The sequence below is a fragment of the Prinia subflava genome, chromosome 1 (assembly GCF_021018805.1).
Source record: "Prinia subflava isolate CZ2003 ecotype Zambia chromosome 1, Cam_Psub_1.2, whole genome shotgun sequence".
NCBI lineage: Eukaryota > Metazoa > Chordata > Aves > Passeriformes > Cisticolidae > Prinia > Prinia subflava.
In genome coordinates, this window is record NC_086247.1 from 133,492,386 (window position 1) to 133,510,780 (window position 18,395).

The window sequence follows — 18,395 nt, forward strand, 5'->3', positions numbered from 1 at the left end:
CAGTGCATACATGGGAGAGAACTGCCAGGCTACAGAGCTATGCAGGGTCTGTCTCTACACAGAATAATGCTATACAAGCAAAAGCTCTTGCCCAAATGAGTGCAAATAAGGATGTGACAGATTCCTGCTCTCAACCTTTTCACATGTTTCAGAAGGCATTTTCTGCTAAATTAAAACCTGCATTTTCTGGGACTCACAGGTACAGCCTTTCCATGAAGGAGACAGCTGCAGATTTTATACTACACTTGGCATTAGCTGAGCGACTTTCATACGACATTTCCAGTTGCTTGCTATTGTGGATAAAGATGCTCAGATATGCAGGGGTTTCACTGGTGCATTAATCCTGTGTTGTTTTTTATTTTTCCTTTAAAATGCTTTAGTCTCTGTTTTGCAATGTATTCTCACTGGAAATATGAATTTCTTTTTGGAGAGTCATCTTCTAGAACACAAAAATGGATCTGAAGTGGGCATTCAATCCAGAGGCTATGAATAATTAAAACATTTTTTACTCCATTCCTGCTCTCCCTGGAGATATTTCAGGACCAGGCAGTGAATGGGGAGTGGACCAAATAAATTGTTTTGATGACTGCAAATGCCATCTCTCAAGGCAGATGAACTGAAATTCATATTGTCCATTGTAAAGGGAGAGTCAGATGAGTATTGCAAACAGTAAAACTATTTATGCCCCCAAGATGTCTATCCACATTTCCATTTTCTCCTCTAAAAGAACAGGTGAACAAATCCATGCATCCATTTTTCTGGTAGTGAAATCCCACTTCTGATCATGGATTCAACATGGAAGGCATGATGTGAACCCTCTCAAATGTACAGATTCTACAACAGCCACTCCCTGCAAATATGTATGAATGAGACTTGGCACGAACAGAGTTGTACAACCAGAATTTTGATAGGCTTTATCCATTCTCCTGCTGAACATACGAACCTATTCGTAGCTCTAGGTAGTCGTATTGGCAGTTCTGGTGATTTTCCAAGTGGAAATCCTCAAAAGATATATAAATGGATGAATTATAGTGAGAGGGATTTTCAATGATCCATTCACAGTTCAGGTTACTTGTGTAATTTTTGATCCCGTCATAACCAGGAGAAGAGAAATTCCCGCCTGTATATGCCATCAGGGTTCCACCACAAACTGCAGAAACAAATTATGGTTTATTTAAAAGTAGTAGTAATTCTTGTAGGAGGAGAAATCTTGCCCCTCTTCATTCAGGTATGCTCACATCAGAAAGCACATGTGCTGATTAGATCAAAATCTTGCCCATCTTCTTACTTTTTTATAATTTATTGCTGTGTACAAGAGAATTCTTGCCTGGTGCCCTGAAATTTATTGTCAAGTCTTTAAAACACACATGTAAAGTAAAGGACATTTATTTACAGTATCAAATAAAATATTTCAGCAGCACTATCAATACAACAAGCATTATTTAATATTTAGATAAAATCTCACTACAGCTTCAGTTCAGTATTGCTCAGACTTACTCATTACCTAATTTTAGGCTCAAGAGAAAAATTTTCATGGAAGAAACCCTCATGCCATAGTAGGATGCTTGGGGTGGGAGTTGGAAAATAAGTTCAAAAGACTCAAGGCTATAGTAGTAAGGATCTGCCAGCTGCCCCCTCTCTGGAGGCTGAGCTTGCAAAAGTAGGTTAGCTGCACTCTTTCACAAGCTACAATAAATTAATTACCCCCCTGAGTAATAAGGAAGCACTTGAATTATTCACTTTTTCTATAGCACTATGCCTTTTGAAAATTTTCATGGAATAAGAGCACTTTGGGCCATCTCTTACTCAAGATGAAGTACAAAAAATAACTCAGAAGGGAGGGCAGGGACTGTGATCCATGCAGAGGCACATGAGGCACATTGCTCACAGTGATTCTCCATTTTTTTCAAGTTCTTTCAGCCAATTAAAGACAAATATCTATTCCCATCCAGAGCGGAAAGAGAAAGAAAAGGTATCAGAGATTTGTTACCTGTGTAGGTAATTTTTTTATGTGTGCCAGTACTCTAGCTATGAAATGACTCACCAGAGATCAATCAATTAAGTCAAAAACATACACTACCTGCATCTTCACTAGAGGTATACGAGACACTGAAGCCTCTGGTTGCACGGGACATATCTGTCACCAAAATGACTCTCATTGTGTTTCCACTGGATTTCACCTCAGTGCCTGGATTTACTTCCCCACACAGCTTGGCCAGCTGGGGAGAATTCTGCCTAAGGCCATTGTAAACCTGTGGAGTCAAAATAAACTCTTATGACACCAATATACAATCTTATGAGCATTTCCTGTATCATTTAAAAGAGTTTACCACCTTTAATATAAAATTCATTGATGTCCCTCATAAGGGGTTACTTCTCAAATCTACCCAAATCTTGGAGCAAACTTTCATTGCCTTGAGTGGATGAGGCCTGAAGCAAACATCAAAAATAATGCTTGCTTGTTTTGGTGAAATATAAACATATTCACTCTGGCGCTCTCTCTCCTTTTTCAAACGGAAACTGAATTTCTTTCAATTGTAAAGAACACTGTTTTAGCTCAATATATATATATATTCAATCACTTAATAATGCCAGCTACTGATCATATTAATTTCATTTCAAATCATCATCTTTGTATTCTTGTTAAAGCCAACATCAGCTTTATCAAAATCTTCTCCAACATACTGAGTGCTGGTGGGCATTTCTGTTTATTTCAAACATTTCACTTTGTGATGATCCAGAGATATTTTGCTCTGTTTCCTTCATACACACTTTAGCCTAGGAATTAATTTCCTTCTTTCTACTCAGCAGTGCAAGCAAGGCAGAAATGATGTTTCCCACTGAGACTTGGAATATATTAGAGTATTGAAGGCATAAAAGCTGGCAGGAAAAAAATTCCTTTAAGAGATCATTAACTGATAAAAAGCCAGCTCCTAAAGGTTTCTCTAAAGCATCTGTGAAGAAAAACAAGGGAAACCTCGTCTACAAACCTCAAGGGATGAGTAGCTACTTCAGCTCCCCATGCTTGTGCATGGACTGGCTTCTGATCATCCTACTGTTAATTCCTGTGTTTGCACCGCTGTCTGAACAAGTGGGAAGCTAAACTCTACCTCACATTCCTGCAATTTCAGAGAGAAATCATATTTTTGAGGCATTTGTACATCTGACCAGGTCCAGGTCTGTGTGCCAGGCTTGAATTTTTTTTTACTATTAAATAACCAGAAATCAAAATCAAACATGATAAAACAACCAATATCTACCTTTTTTTTTGAGATGGAGAGTGATATACGAGTAAATCAGTAAAGCTTCCTGGGGTTTCCCTATCTCTAGTTCAGAGAAGCCGTTTGTTGCAAGCTCTGTCTTTTTTTTTTTTTTTTTTTTTTTAATGGACAGCAAAAAGTAACAACAGCAGTTGACACTTACAAAGTCAGTAAAACCTGGAACTAACTGATGGATTTTGCTCGCACAGAAAAGAGACATTGAAAACTTTCAAAAACTCCAGAATGTTTTTTTCATAATTGATTAAAACACAACTCCAGTGATTCCTTTAAGTCTTCTACTTTGCCTGGGACACAATTTCAAAATTTCCATACTCCAAAACATGCAGATGAATTTGGATGCTCCACGGGGATAACTTTCTCTCATTTATCTGCTTTCCTCAGATTAAATTATGACTTGTCTTAAAACCGTATATAGACCTGTAAGTGATTTTTCAGCTTTATTACATCCATTAATTCTCCATAGAGGGATTAGGAAGAGCAGTTTCTGGCTCTGCACACAATACTCACAGCCACATAATCTGATGAGCAGCTCCAGTGCTCTTCAGTTTTCATGTCATTAAAGGTTAGGGTCACACGTCGGCCTTCTTCCACTGTGATCCTCCATTCACACACGCGGTTGTGAGGGTACAGGTTGGGATAGTTGGGTGAAGTAAATGTGCCAACAGGTGCAGTAAGATCCCCACCGCATTCTGAAACATCCAAATATTTGCTTCTCAGAGCAAAGCATTGCTTATAGAATTATAGCAAAAGAAAGCAATGTTGTGAGAAAAACAGATCCTGAGAGGCTGATTTGATCAGTCTACCCTGTCCATATGTTTGTCTAAACACTCAAGTTCTTGTCAGTCTTTATCACTCAGTCATAAAAGCAGTTGAATATTAACTGACCATGGCAACGCCTTGTAGTCTAATTGTTAAAATTTCCTTCTCTGATGGGCTCATCCCAGGCTTCAGAAGCCTGGGTGACCCACAGGTTGGATACCACATGATACAAGTTCCTCATTGTGGCAAGACTGAGACATTTTTGACTTTCAGAGGATTGAGCAGAGCTACCCAGAAGAAGCAGGGTCTTAGAGTGGCTAATGATCGAGGATGTATTTTTCCTATTCTGATTCACAGAGGTAGAGAAAAAGCTTTCATGTATTTTAAGCAACACTTTTCAGTACAGTTATTTTCGCTTTTCCTATCTTTGTTATGAATATCAAACTGTGCTGAGAGAAAGGAACAATTAAGGTCTTGAATACAGAAGCTTAAAAACTGAAACTTATGATGTAATCTTACCACCTTACCCTCAGTTTCCTTTTAAAATAGAGAGATATTATTTAATGGTGTGTAGTGAAAGTTCCCTTTCCTCACACTCACAGATTCTGCAGAACAGTCAGATCTCTGCATCCACCTGCATTAAATTTTTTGGTAATAGAGTTTTTCTTCTAAGTTTGCATAATAGGACCCTAGGAGTGGAATAACATTCTTTTGGAGCTTTTTTCCCTGTTTGTTGTTTTTAATTGCAGAATTAAACATGAAGAAAGCTTTCAGCTGAACTTTTGAATGAACTGGAAGGAGTTAAGATTGGTTGGCAGGAGATTTTTCAACATGATCATTGCAAAGAATTTCTAAAAAAGTTGTCATATTTTGGTGGGACAAGCATTGCATGGACATTGAAGACTGTGAAAGAAGTGTGAAGCAGGAGTAGGCCCATGTCCTTAGTCCTGACTAGAGCAGTTTTTGAAGTCACTGTGCTCAGGAAAAAGGGGCAATGGGTACAAATTGAAACACATGAAATTTCACCTGAACGTCTGAAAACAATTTTCCCTGTGAGGGTCATTGAATACCAGAATAAATTGATCTTGCTTATCAAGAGGGATATGGGAAGGGTATGTTAGAACATCCCTCAACTCACTGTTGAAGGAAAAAGGTGTGGAAAGGTGTGCTTCCTTGTGCCACAGATGGCAATATAGCAAGATATTGCTTGCTTCATCAAATTTCAGCTCAGCTAAGTTGTTGCCAGAGAGCTCTGTTCATACTTCCCCCAAGTTTAAATTTAAGAGCAAATACACACCACTCCAAGAACAAGTGATCTACAATATATTCTGTATCGGTGCAATATAAGTTGCTTCCTGAGAGTACATTTCAACTCTACAAATCCTACCTTCAGTACTGGAATCAAAGCGCAGTCTGAATCCCCGGGCATTGACTGATCCATCAGTGACAAACTTGACATAAGCAAAACTGTCAGAGGTGTCCACAGGACCAGGGAGAGTATTACCACAGTACCTGCCCAACAAATTTCCTGCAAAAATCACACAGGGAAAGAGAAATTTATATAAATATATTGTTTATATTTATATTTATATTTATATTTATATTTATATTTATATTTATATTTATATTTATATTTATATTTATATTTATATACTTATATTGATATATTTATATTGATATATTTATATTGAAGGGTCTCCTTCCAAGTTAACTGTACAGACAGGAGTAAACTAATGGAATCAAGTTATTGCTGGCAATATTGTTTGCCTTTGCATCAGCAAGCGAGGTGGACACAAGCAAATATTGCACATTGAAAAGGCTCACTTTGTACCCAAAGCAAAATGCTTTCAGGAACCTCAGGTGAGGTTTCATAGTAGAAGTAGTGGGGGAAAGACAAAAACTGAAATAATTCTCAGACCAGAAGCATTGTACTCTCGGATCTCCACGAAGTCATTTGCACACTCGGAAGAGTTTTGAATGTCTAGGCCTTCTAGTCTGATGGTGAGATAGTGGCCCCTGGGAGCCTGCAGAAACCATTCACACAGCAGGTTGTCTTGATAATGAAGGTCAGGATACCCCGTGCTTTCAATGATACCACTTTGTCCTATCAGTGTCCCACCACAGGGAGCTGCAAAAGGAAGAATATTATTTGGTTGACTAAAGAACCTCAGAGAAATTATTTTCCTTCTAAAAAAACTTAAAGGTAAGGTACAACTGACTTGTTCTCTGTGGCAATAAGACAGGAATTGCCTTCCAATTAAAAATCTTCCATGTTTTCCATCTAATTCAATCAGTCCTGGTTGCTGTTTTCTTTTGTTTTTTTTCATCCCCTCCCCCACACCCACAAACACCCTGCCATTGCAAACGTCCCTTCCACCCTTTAATATCTCTTATAATTTGAATAAACTCACAGTTTTCAATCTAATCTCTGTCTATGTCCATATTTACCAGAAAACCTTGCAAAGATATAACAGGTAAATTAAATTAAACTTGCTAAGCATGACAGACAGAAATTGGCTTCTGGTTTGGGTCAACAGTTATAATTCAGACTCCTTTTATTTTCATCCCTTCCCATTCACTCCTTGTGATGCCTCAGTGAGTAATCACTGCACCATGTGTAAAACAGATATTAATTTTTAATTGCCTCTTTCTAAACACTAATTTCTCTGCAGTACCTGCAAACATAAGTTTGTAGCAGTAAAGGCATACAGCAAACATGTGCCAGGCACATGGTGTGACTCTTGGGGTGGTCATGTGTAGGTCCAGCACTTGGACCTTGATAATCTTTGTGGTTCCTTTCCAAATCAGGATTTTCTATGATTCTATGAAACAATATTCCCCAGGTGGAATTTTTTGGATTTTTTTTTTCTGGTGGTGGATTTGGTTTCTGTTAGTTACAATCTTTCCATGGCAATACCAGTTGTGTTCATACTGTCAGTTCCATGAGTCATTAGTGCTTTGTTTCAGGATGATTGGCATTCAGCTTATATATATATATATATATATATATATATATATATATATGTGCAAGTTCCTTCAGTTTTCACATTCAACTCTATTTTGGCTTTAGTGTTTCAGATCTAATGCAATGAGAAAAATTCTGTATAAAACAATATAGTTCACTACTTTGCCTTTGAGAAATTAACAGTCCTAGACTTTCCTAATAAATTCTACTGAGGTAATGGCTGTTATGCTTTGAAGATTATTAACATTACCAAACCCAAAAAAGTAGCATAATTTTGAATCTGATCATGGATTACTTTTTCTTGAATTTTAATTTTTGGTGCTTTCTAACCCTGTTTTTGCAGCTTGAGAACAAGTAACTGAAGTATTCCTTTCCCAGACGACAAATAATGGCTCATTTCTTTTCTAATCCATTATTATGCTGCCCGTTTGTCTAACAGCTTTACTATAGATTGATTTGCATTTACATAGATAAGCTCCTAATTTGTTCTTCTACTGCCAATTCTCCGTTGATCTTCAAATTCCCCTTCAGAACCCTGCTCATAGAAGTGACACTAAGTTTGCATGCTGAAAATCAAAACATGTTACATGACTTTACCCACACTGACCTTTTTTCTACTGCTCCTTTGACAACTGGCTTTGACAAGAGGTTATCCAGTAGTTGTTTCTGCTGCTGGTGTTCTATGAACTCTTTTCTATTAATATTTCCCCAATTTTCAGCACTTGCTAGGTGCAGAACTTGCCAATATTCTGATGTCTCAGCTCTAACACTAACTGAAAGAGCCATGTCAACCCACCCCACAGGTCTGATTTATGCCTTTTTACAAAAGTCTGACACTTGAGACCAAAATCTTCTTTAAAATCATAGAAACTGATAAATGCAAGCATTACCAATGGAGTATTTAGCATTGAATCCGACGTGTGTGGCACTGGTGCCAGATCTGAACCTCAGGTACATGACAGCTCCTGAGGATCTCTGTGAGCCTGGCATCAAACCTCCACACAGCCTGGCAATGAGGGGGGCACTGGAGTCAGCACCGCTGCGCAGCTCGAGGTAACTGGAAGTACAGCTGGAAGAGGAGACAATTTTCTTCTCAATGTATGGCAGTAGTGGTTCAAAATCATTCCAGTATGTGCACAAAGCCATGAAGCTCTGGTGAATTAGATTGGTTTCCATGCAGTGTGACCAGGACAAAATCAACAAGATCATAATCCATTGCAGTTAGGTAATAGTTGAATCAAAAGAAGTACTAGAAACATTGAGAAAGATTCATCTCATACTCAGTCTGTGATCAGATCAGATTTGACAGGAGCAAATACTGAGGAGGGATATGAACAGCACTGACAAAGTAATTGTGATCATCTTAAATACATTTTTTTGGCAGGATTCAGACTCAGCAGATATTCCCTATTAAGTCTCACTGAGAAGTGTTGAATTAAGGGATAAGAAGAAGACAGATTAAGGAAATAAAAATTCAGTTCTGGAGTCTAATTAGGTGGGCGTACAAAGACCCAAAATATCTTAACTATAAGCTTTGCCTTCAGAATGGTGCAGTGTTCTGGAAGCCAGAAAGGACACCTTTGGGATTCTCTACCCTTCACTATTTTTCCTGGATGTGGTTTCACAGGCTCACCTTTGCCTTACAGGGGTCCAGCCCCTATGAATGAAACTACATCAGCTGGAAAACAGCCTTGTTTTATGCTTCAGGCAGGGGGTGGAAAATGTGTAGACCCATTGCAAACCAGCCAGCAGGCAATGGAGGGGGGAGTCAAAGTGTCATGGTGGCAATCCATTGGCTTTAAAAGCATCTGAGAGTCCAAATTACTGAAAACCTGAATATGAAAGGACTATAGGATGCAGATTTTACAGAAAACACATTTCTATCATGGATGTTTACACTTTTCCTGTCATACTAATTTCTGCTATGCATTGCAACGTCCTGGGAATGTAAACCAGTGCCCTGATAGCTTTAGTGATCTCTCAAAAATTTCTTAACCCCATTTGGTTTTAAATATAGAAGTGTTTGTTCTCTGGGAGGAATTAGAGAAAGTAACAGAGAAAGAAAAATCAGAATGGAGTCTCTGAAGAAAAATAGGCAAAATAATGTGGCTGTATACTTTGGTGAAGGTTCAATGTAAAACTGATCTTCAAATTGCAGCTCTACTGCATGTCCATTGGGAGCAGTTATGGTCCAGACACAGTCAGCATGCGGAGGGTAATTGCTGGGATAGTTGGGGGAAGATGTATATCCACTGGGGTTGAAATCATTGATATAAATGTTCCCTCCACAGGCTGGGAAAGAAAAGATCACCAGTAAAAAACATGAAAAGGAAATGGGTGAGGCATCAAAAATATGATCACTATATTCCAACACTGTTTCCTTTTGATGTAATATAGTCACATCAAAAAACAATACATTCTGTTGCTTGCTGGGGAAAAACATTTTAATGCAGTAGAATCCTGTATTCCTGTGCTCCTGCTTACCTAGTCCTTCTCATTTCCAAATGTTCAGGGTCCTGAATTAACCTGCTATTACTTCTTCCTTGGATTGCTTATAAAACAAGCAGAAAACATTTCTTGCCTTGTTCCTATGCCAATTCGCAAGAGCTAGGAAGTCCACAAGTCAGACCTATCAATATTTCTGTGAATCATTCCCAACTTCTACTTTCCAAGAACTGAAATGTCTGTTTCAGATAATAATGAATGTAAGGAATGTGAGAAATGCCATTCAGAGCAAACATGAGAGTTTGTTCAGGTCCTTTACCTGACAAAAATATCTTTATTTTGATCAGAATCTCTCTGTCTCAAACTCCTCTATATTACAGCAATACTGGTTTAACCCAGGGTTTTACTCAAGTTCCATAAATTGAAGAGGTAAAAATGCTATTGTACAGCTTCACCTCATACCTCATGAATTCTCTGAAGTAATGCTAATTCTTTGGGGCAGCAGGGAAAATAGGCAGAAATAAAGCACTCAAAGATTTGAGCTGATTGGCAGGTTGCCTGAGTTGTTTAGATATACTGTTTAACAGGTCTCCAGGTGTGCCAAGTGGCTCTGTTATGAACACAGTGGGATAACTGCAAATGCCAAGTTTGTGATTTCCTCCTGGGACCTGGGTCTCCATTTTGTTCATTCTTTCAAAGAAGTTAGCTTTGGCAACTAATGTTATTTTCTCAGTTGGGAGTAACACTTGTGAGAAATGTTGTCACCGTTCTAGACACATTACCCTGAAAAGTTTCTAACTTCATTTAGCACTTGCACTGCGTACTAAATGTTCAAAATAAAGTTCTTCTTTCCAAGAGCTTGTTCCTTTTTTGTATGAATCTTTAACATCTCTTCCTAACTGTAGATGCTACTATGCATCTACCTACTAAAGGGTCTCTTATCTATCTGTCTATCTATCTATCTAACTGTCTGTCTGTCTATTTAAAAATCTATCTTTACTGTCTTCAGGTTCTGTGACCTGAGCCTGATACTCTTTAAAAAGGAGAAATCTGAGTGTGATTTTAGAAGTCAGGCACTACAGGACATTTTTGCAGACATCCAGTTTTACCAGGGTTGGGACTTTGAACAAAATATCCTTTAAGAGGACAAACTCCATGTTACATAAGTTGCAGAATTTAGTTTGTTACCTAGACTTACCTAGGCTCTTAGCCTCATATTTCAGTTTGAATCCTTGCCCCTCATTCCTGCTGTCAGAAGTGAAGTGGACAAACAGCTGATTGTCTGTGGTGTACATGGTAGAGATGGGGCTGCTTCCACAAACTCGTCCATTCCCTCTTGCAGACACCAAAGGTGGGGCAGCACTATCTAACCCATTCCTCAGCTAAAATAGAAATTGCTAATGTTACTCAAGCAAACAGCCCTGGAATGTAAACATTGTGTACACACCATCTTAATGCTTCCAGCCACAGGGGAAATTAATAAACTAGTGATTAATTAACACACTATAATAAAAAAGAGTGAGAGTGAGATAGAAAGAAATATCGTCTTCGGTATTTCTCTTTGGTGTTTGCACCCCATGACATCTTGAGCTGCTTTACTGACACTGAAATCTGTAAGATTCAATAGCTTTAATAGCTTTGAGGGTTTGGTGGCTCAGTCAATAACCTCACCTCTACGTAATCTCCAAGGGTGCAGGAAGTATCCTCGCTCTTAATCTGGAAAGGCTGTTCAAAATGAACAGCAATGATAAATCCAGTGGTTACCTCTACATGCCAGGAACAATTTAGATTAGGGGAATAGTTTTGAGGGTAGTTGGGGGATGTTATCACACCCCTGCTTGTATGCAAATAGCCTCCACAACCTGAAAAAAAAATATAAAAGTTGAAGCAAAGATGAAAACCCAAAAGTATCAAATATTCATCTATTCACTTTGAGAAAAACCCTGCCTCCTAAAAGATGTGATGGGTTAAAATAACTGTTGAAATGAGTGTATGAAGAGCTGAGGGCCATATGGCAATGCACATGATGAATGATCTCCCAAAACACAAGTTTATAGATTTCAAGATGACACCAAAATTCTGACCATGAGGCTGTTCTCAGACTTAGAAGATGAATAAGCAGGCATCAATGTTAAGGACCTCCCATGGCATGAGCTTATCATTACCCTGTCTGAGGACATTGCTTCTAGCCATGAACCAAAACACTGCCATCTACTCCTGCTGCTAGTCAGAAAAACTTGTTCTTATTGTCACTGCTGTCCTAACACTTGCTTGGTGCCTGAGCCCATTCAGGAATCTGTCATCATTCCTGAGTTTGTGTGGGAGGACTGTTGCTGGAAATTGATGGCATTCCTGCTAGAATTTATACAGCTTTCTGCATTTGTCTCTTTCTGCTTTGAGTCATTTATTTCCTTAGCATTCTTTCACCCTTCAGCTGAGCTGTTATAAACTTAGGCACACACTTTTCTTCCTTCTGAGAAGTGACTGGTTGGGTTGAATCATGCTTTGTTGCATTATATTGCTGGAAAAATAGCAAATTTTACCTTTGTAGAGTCAGAAATTTATTAACACACATTCATGAGAAGTGAATAATTACATGTGTGTGATTAATTAAATTGCAGACAGCTCTTTAAAATGCCAGAGTCTCCTACCCCATTGTTAGCAGCAAGGCAGACATTTATCTGAGGGAGAAGTTAGTCTTACTTTTGTGATAAGAGGCATTAAACCCAGCTCCAGTGACACTTGCATCTGACAAGAAGTGGATGAGCATTGCATCTCCAGTTGATCTTATTGGCCCAGGAGGTTCTCGTCCACACAGAGTAGCCAGTACTGGGGAAAGACCATTGTCTCCTGAGATGAAAAGAACACGTTGGTGTTAAAACTGAATCAGTCCACATCTGCCTGTTTGTTGCTGTGGCTCACACTTTCAGGAAGGTGCTTTTCAAGACCTTTAACCTCTTACAGATTTAGAAATATTTTTATAGATCATCAAATATTTTGCTAGACTTTGCTAATTTTATTTCAGCTAGCAGAATGGCTCAGAATAGAGGAAGAGTACAGTTTTAGGGCGTGTTCCCACTGCTATCTAGATGGCTTAAGCTCAGTGGAGATGAGAATTTGAGGTATTTGGACCTTGGGTCTCTACTGCATCCTGTCAGGGCAGGGTAAGATTGGCTTCTCACCATCTTTGATAATAAGTTTGTCATAGTTGCATGAGCTGTGAGATTCTATGTCTAGTGCCAGGATATTGAATTCCACAGTGGATCCAGGAGCTCTGATAAGCCACATACAGTCCTCAAGATTTCTGTAATTCATTGGCCAGTTCGGTGAGAAAAGGAATGAAGGTGTTTCTTCAGTTGTTACAGACCCTCCACATGCGCCTGTCATGGACAAGAAGACAAAAAAAAGAAAGAATCCTCTTTTTAAACTGAGTACACCACTCATGTAATATTAGATGACAGTCCTATAATAAAGGATGTAAAGCATTACTGTAACTACACACATCATCACACACAGCAATGATGTATGTAGTTACAGTAATGCAGGAATTCTTCGGCTTCAGTTTGGATCAGAAGTATAAAACTTGAAAATCCTCATCTGTAAGGATGTTCCTGTGCCACCTGCTGCAGCAATGAGGTGACCTATTTTATCTTGAAGAATATCTAACAAAATACCTAAGAGCATCTACCACAGTTTAACATAAGTTATTGTGCACGTTTCATATCACAATGGCCAATGATTTAGAATGGTTTTTCAAGAGGGATAATTTTCCATGAAAGCATAACAAATGTTTAAATTTAAATACCTATGTAATGAAAAATTGTCCTCTAGCAACATGCTTATTTTTAGAACACTGTAAATTAGTATATCTAGGAATCTCTATAAATTGTTTTTAAAAGATAGTAAAATGTTCATTAAAATGTCACTGAAAGCTTTCCCTCATTGATAATTTGGGCTTCCTCTTGGGGGGAAGTTGGTTTGGAATTCTTTAAGTAGAGTTGAGTGTATCACTGGCTGTACCACTTGTAACTGTGCAACTCACTGAAAACCCACCTCTAGAAAAGGTCTGTGTAACAGCAGAAGCATCCACTGCATCCCACTCCAAAAGAAAGCCTTTTCCAGTCACAGTTGAATCTGACTGGAACTGGATTGTCATGGAACTGCCAGAGGAGGCAAAAGAAGCAGGATCTGCACCACAGTATGTTGCAATAAGACGAGAATGAACTGTGGGCCCATCATACACCTGCAGAGAGAATAACAGTGCTGTTCCTCACACAGCCAGATTTTCATCTGCCCCATACTCAGCAAATTTCCAAGGGGAAAATTACCCTCTTTAAATGAGTGAGGGATCTTTCAACAAATCCAAGTAAGAGAGAAACCTCTCTAAGGGAACAAAATTTCCCTTTCCATTGTATGCTGTTAAAAGTGAAGCTTTCACAGAAGAAGGATCTGAATGGAAGTCATCAAATTCACCTCATTCCCTACCACAGGGCTGCTCTTTGGGGATGTAGAATGACATCCCACTTTAAAAAAAGTCTACAGGTACAATTTTTATCCTTGATGGGAAAAAAACCCCATGATATGCAGGGAAAAGAAAAGGAATTACTTTTCTTTTTTTCCTTTATCTTTTCTCCCCCCACTGAGGAACATATGTATTTTGAGTTTTATCAGATAAATATGCAGATTTTTTTTTTTATTGTATATATTTATAACCCAAAATCTTGGCTGGTTACAAGATGTTTCACCTTTGCACCCTTCAAGCTTATTTTGTTCTTCTCATTATTACTCAGTAAAAATGTCCAGTAGAGAAAGAGGTGAATTATTAAATAAATATTAACATTACATTAATGGTCTGATCCTTGAGTCAGGTTAAAGGTTAGGCTGATTTACATGCACTAAACATCTAGCTGGTTTAAAAAACTCATTTTGTTTTCAGAGGGACAAAGAAAGGTAGGCTGATTTAGGAGAAAAAATGTTGTTAATATATGACATGAGATGAGAGAAAAGATTTTAATTCCCTTTTGAACTAATATTACATTTGAATGTCATTATATTAATAATGAACTGAAAATATTGAGCTAGTATTAACTTTCTCAAATACAAAGAAAAAGGATAATTGATTAATTAACTGCTTAAAAAAAAAAGAAAGCAAGAAGAGATTTACCTTATTTAAATAGTTATGTTAGCTGAGTTCAGAAAGAAGTTGTGTTCTCTGTTGTTCATTTTGCTTAGCACCATGAGTGCTGTATTGAAGAAGCCCCTGCTTATTGCTGGGGAGTTGGACTAGACCTGTAAAAGGCCCCTTCCAACTCAAAATTGTTCCACGATTCTATTTTTTAACCTGCCTAGAGTGTGTTACAGGGGGGTACAGAAAAACAATCAAACTGCAAGAAAGATGCACATTTCTACCACCAGAAGCCAAATTACTGATGCAGAGAGCAAAGAAGATACAAATAAAGGATTGGTCTGTGCAGGATTTTAAAATAACTTATTTTTAGAAGCACTGTGATGTTACTATCACTGTTGTCTTTAACTGAACCAGCAAGGAGCAAATTTCAGTCTGGTATCTGACCTGAAATTCTTGAATAGTAATATTCAGGATTGTATCACTGAGAACTTATTTTTAGTAAATTTCAAACTTACAGATTGGAAATATCTGTTAGGGAGCCAAAGAGCATGTAACTCTTCCTATAAATAATAATTATTGAAAGGACAACAACATAGCAAAAACAATATGCCACACCAGATCCTCATAAATGCTTCCCCATTCATCTTGTAGGTTTCTCTGTTTAACCATTTTATTAAAGTTGATTGAAATAAAATAACTTCTCTGACTGAAATCACCTTTAGATGGTCATACTGGCACCTAGGATGATTTTCAATATCCATCTGCAGGATACGGCTGTGGATAACTTGTGAGGCATTAACACTTATCCGCCACTGGTAATCCGAATTGTGAGGATAACTTCTAGGCCACTGTGGGGAAGCTATTTGTCCTCTGCCTCCCACAATGTCATTTCCATACACTGAAAAACCAGAAAGAGACAATTAATGCCTCTAATTCACATAGAGTAAAAGAAACACTGTATAGAGTTAAATTAAGCCCATCTGACTTAATTTACTTGGGACTAGAAAATGCTATAAGGCTGTAAGATATGTCTCAGGCAGTTCTAAGATGCACATCTAATTATTTTCCTGTTTTGAAAGAGATGCAGTGTTCCCTTTTCTGAAGGAAATTACCCATTTGAACCATGTAGGTCTACCTGTAGGAGAAGTGAGAAGACAGCACATCTAAACTCCTCCCTGGCTGTGACGACTTTATGTTCATTTTTACCCAAAAGCATTAAAGTTTTTTTTCTAAATTCCTGTACATGTTCTGATGAAAAATAATTCTGACTTCACTTCTGGTGAAAAATAATTCTGAACTATTGATAATTCATTTTGAAAAGGAGTTAAATCTCAAAAGAAAATTATTAGAAGTTTAGCTTGCATAATCAAAATGTCTGCGGATGTTTAGCTTCAGCAGTTTGTTCGTGCAGCAAGTCAGATTGATGTTTCAAGTGGTCCCTTGAAATTTTGGATCTATAAATTGGCATAATTTTTTTGTTTTCTAATTCTGCTCCCTGGTTGATGGCAACTAGATCCAAATCAGAAGATGGACACTGTCACACTCAAAAAGCAAAATGGAAAGCTGGAAAAGAAATACTTTTTTCATAATTTGCCAATTGCCTAATAAATATGATATACTTACATGAGCATGAATTATGTTCTGGCATGTTTAAGAGCAACCCTTTACATTCAGCAGATATTTTACGAAATATATTTAAGTGAATTTACAGACATTTTGACATCAGCAAATATTTTCTAATAGACTTTAGAGGACCAAACAATCACTTTTTAGAATAACTTCAGAAATACTAAGAAAGGACAATAGTTTTCAATCAAATCACATCTACTTACAGTGAGAGAAGGTGGCCCTGAAGCCAACATCCGTGCCTGAACTGTCTGAGACAAATTTGACCCACAGGACATGTCCAACAGTTGATGTATAATTTGAAGGCAGGGAGTTCCCACAGAATCGTCCTGCCAGCCTGCCTGTGTCACTCCCCTCACGGATCTCCACGTAATCTTTGGTGCAGCCATCACTATGCTCCACCTGAAATGCTCTGTTTCAATAACAGTAGAAGAGCATTAGCATGCATATGACTAGCACATACTTCAGAGTGTGGCCTGCCAGGCCATTAATCCCACTGTAGATGGTATCCTACTGTAAGAGTTAAGAAAAGGGCAGCAACAAAACCCTCAGCACCTGCCAAGGCCACCAATACAGGGCACTCACATCCCAGACCCTTATTTTATAACAGAGCTTCAGTGTACAGAGTTAAACATTTTAAAGAGTACTCAAACCCTTTTAAAATTTCTTGATTCTCCAAGAACAACCATGAAATTCAGAAAACCCTGAGATATAATCCAGATTTTTAACAGAAATCCAATGAGTGTTGGGTGCAGAGAATATTTTAGCCCCTTCCTATGTGTATTATTTCAGCACACTCTGTGGTGAGAAAACAATTGCTAATTTAGTTGCAGTTAACACCTCAGAGGTCAGAAATCCCTTAGCAGTTTCTCCAGAACTAAAATATTACTGTTTCTCTGACCTCTCTGACTTCTACAGATCTGGGTGAAAAATAATGATTGTTATCAACTCTTCTAAACTACTTTTTACCATAGAAAAGGAATGAGACATAGTAATCAAATTATAAATTCTTAATTATTGCACCAAGCTGAATGCTAAATATGTTCTGAAAATCATCTGTTATTCTAAGTGAAATGAAAACCTACATGGTTCTCAGAAGCAGGCTATGAATACAGAGCAAAGATTCTAGAGAGTGCCTCTAATAACCAATGCCTTAAATGTTCATGCTTTTGATACTCTGATAACAACTTCTCCCCTTCAGATTTGAATATAGTCATATGTGTTTGGTATACCATGCTGTGAAATGGTTCCAACCAACTCATCTGGCTATATTTCAAAACAATTTAAAGCTAACCCTCACATTGCAAGATAGATATTTCAGTTCAGACTGAGCTGAAGAAAATGAATGCCTCATGCCAACAAAACTTTATAACCCCCTAACATTAAATGAAATAAAACAAATAGTGCTTTCTAACACAATTACTCCATGCTTTCCAATATTTTCAGCTTGCCTTTCAGCAATGTGTAACTGAAGAAAAAGAATTAAAATCTACTCAGTGGTACTTTATATAAGTGAATGTACGTTCCACTGAAAGTTTCTGCTGCACACTAGAATTTTGGGTTGTTTCTGAAAGGTTACTGCTTATTTTGTAGCATGTTGAAAAATGTTTTAAAGCTTTTGGAAAACATTTTGGAAAATGTTTTCAGGCTGTAGTGCTTTTTCTCTGCTTCACTGAGTAATGAAGGAATAGAATGTCCTTATTATTGCATTAGTGAATCAGCACATGCCTAACAAGTTGTGCCTTATGCAGTCAGTGTGTTACCAGAAAAACTTTCCTTTTGTTCTGATTAACTGCAAATGCAGGTTTTGGAGTTCGTTTTCTTTTCCTGCTCATTCTTGGTAAGCTTTGCTAAAGGTCAGTGCTCTCTTTCTTGGCAGCAGCTACTGTTTGATGCCCGGAAATGAGGAGGCTTAGAAATCTACCTCATGGGTAAAGAACAACATAACAGCCCTGGTAAAGGACTCCACATTATTCTCCACACGACTTTCCTGTCAGAAGTGTTCAAAGGAAAGTTAGTTTATTGAAGAGAAAACAAAATTCCATCACATAATCTTCTGAATCCTGTTGTAGGTCCTCTGCTTTAACTGCTGGAGAAATTTTGAAGAGTTTAACATCAACTTTAGAATCTCAGAATAGAGTCATAGAATGTTTTGAATTGGAAGGGACTTTAAAGATCAAGTAGTTCCAAA

General features: G+C 37.9%; 1 protein-coding gene across 1 annotated transcript in view; it reads right to left on the reverse strand.

Annotated features, from left to right (window-relative positions):
• CUBN (cubilin) overlaps nt 1-18,395 on the reverse strand; it is a 142,219-nt gene that overhangs the window by 37,357 nt on the left and 86,467 nt on the right. Inside the window, exons 37-50 of the mRNA XM_063413067.1 lie at nt 16,411-16,616; nt 15,295-15,476; nt 13,504-13,693; nt 12,633-12,830; nt 12,154-12,300; nt 11,122-11,312; nt 10,649-10,832; nt 9,123-9,297; nt 7,896-8,074; nt 5,959-6,168; nt 5,428-5,568; nt 3,789-3,970; nt 2,081-2,252; nt 944-1,150 (exon numbers count right to left, since the gene is read on the reverse strand). Coding sequence (XP_063269137.1) covers nt 944-1,150; nt 2,081-2,252; nt 3,789-3,970; nt 5,428-5,568; nt 5,959-6,168; nt 7,896-8,074; nt 9,123-9,297; nt 10,649-10,832; nt 11,122-11,312; nt 12,154-12,300; nt 12,633-12,830; nt 13,504-13,693; nt 15,295-15,476; nt 16,411-16,616 — 2,564 coding nt within the window. The remainder of the gene's footprint in view (nt 1-943; nt 1,151-2,080; nt 2,253-3,788; nt 3,971-5,427; nt 5,569-5,958; nt 6,169-7,895; nt 8,075-9,122; nt 9,298-10,648; nt 10,833-11,121; nt 11,313-12,153; nt 12,301-12,632; nt 12,831-13,503; nt 13,694-15,294; nt 15,477-16,410; nt 16,617-18,395) is intronic.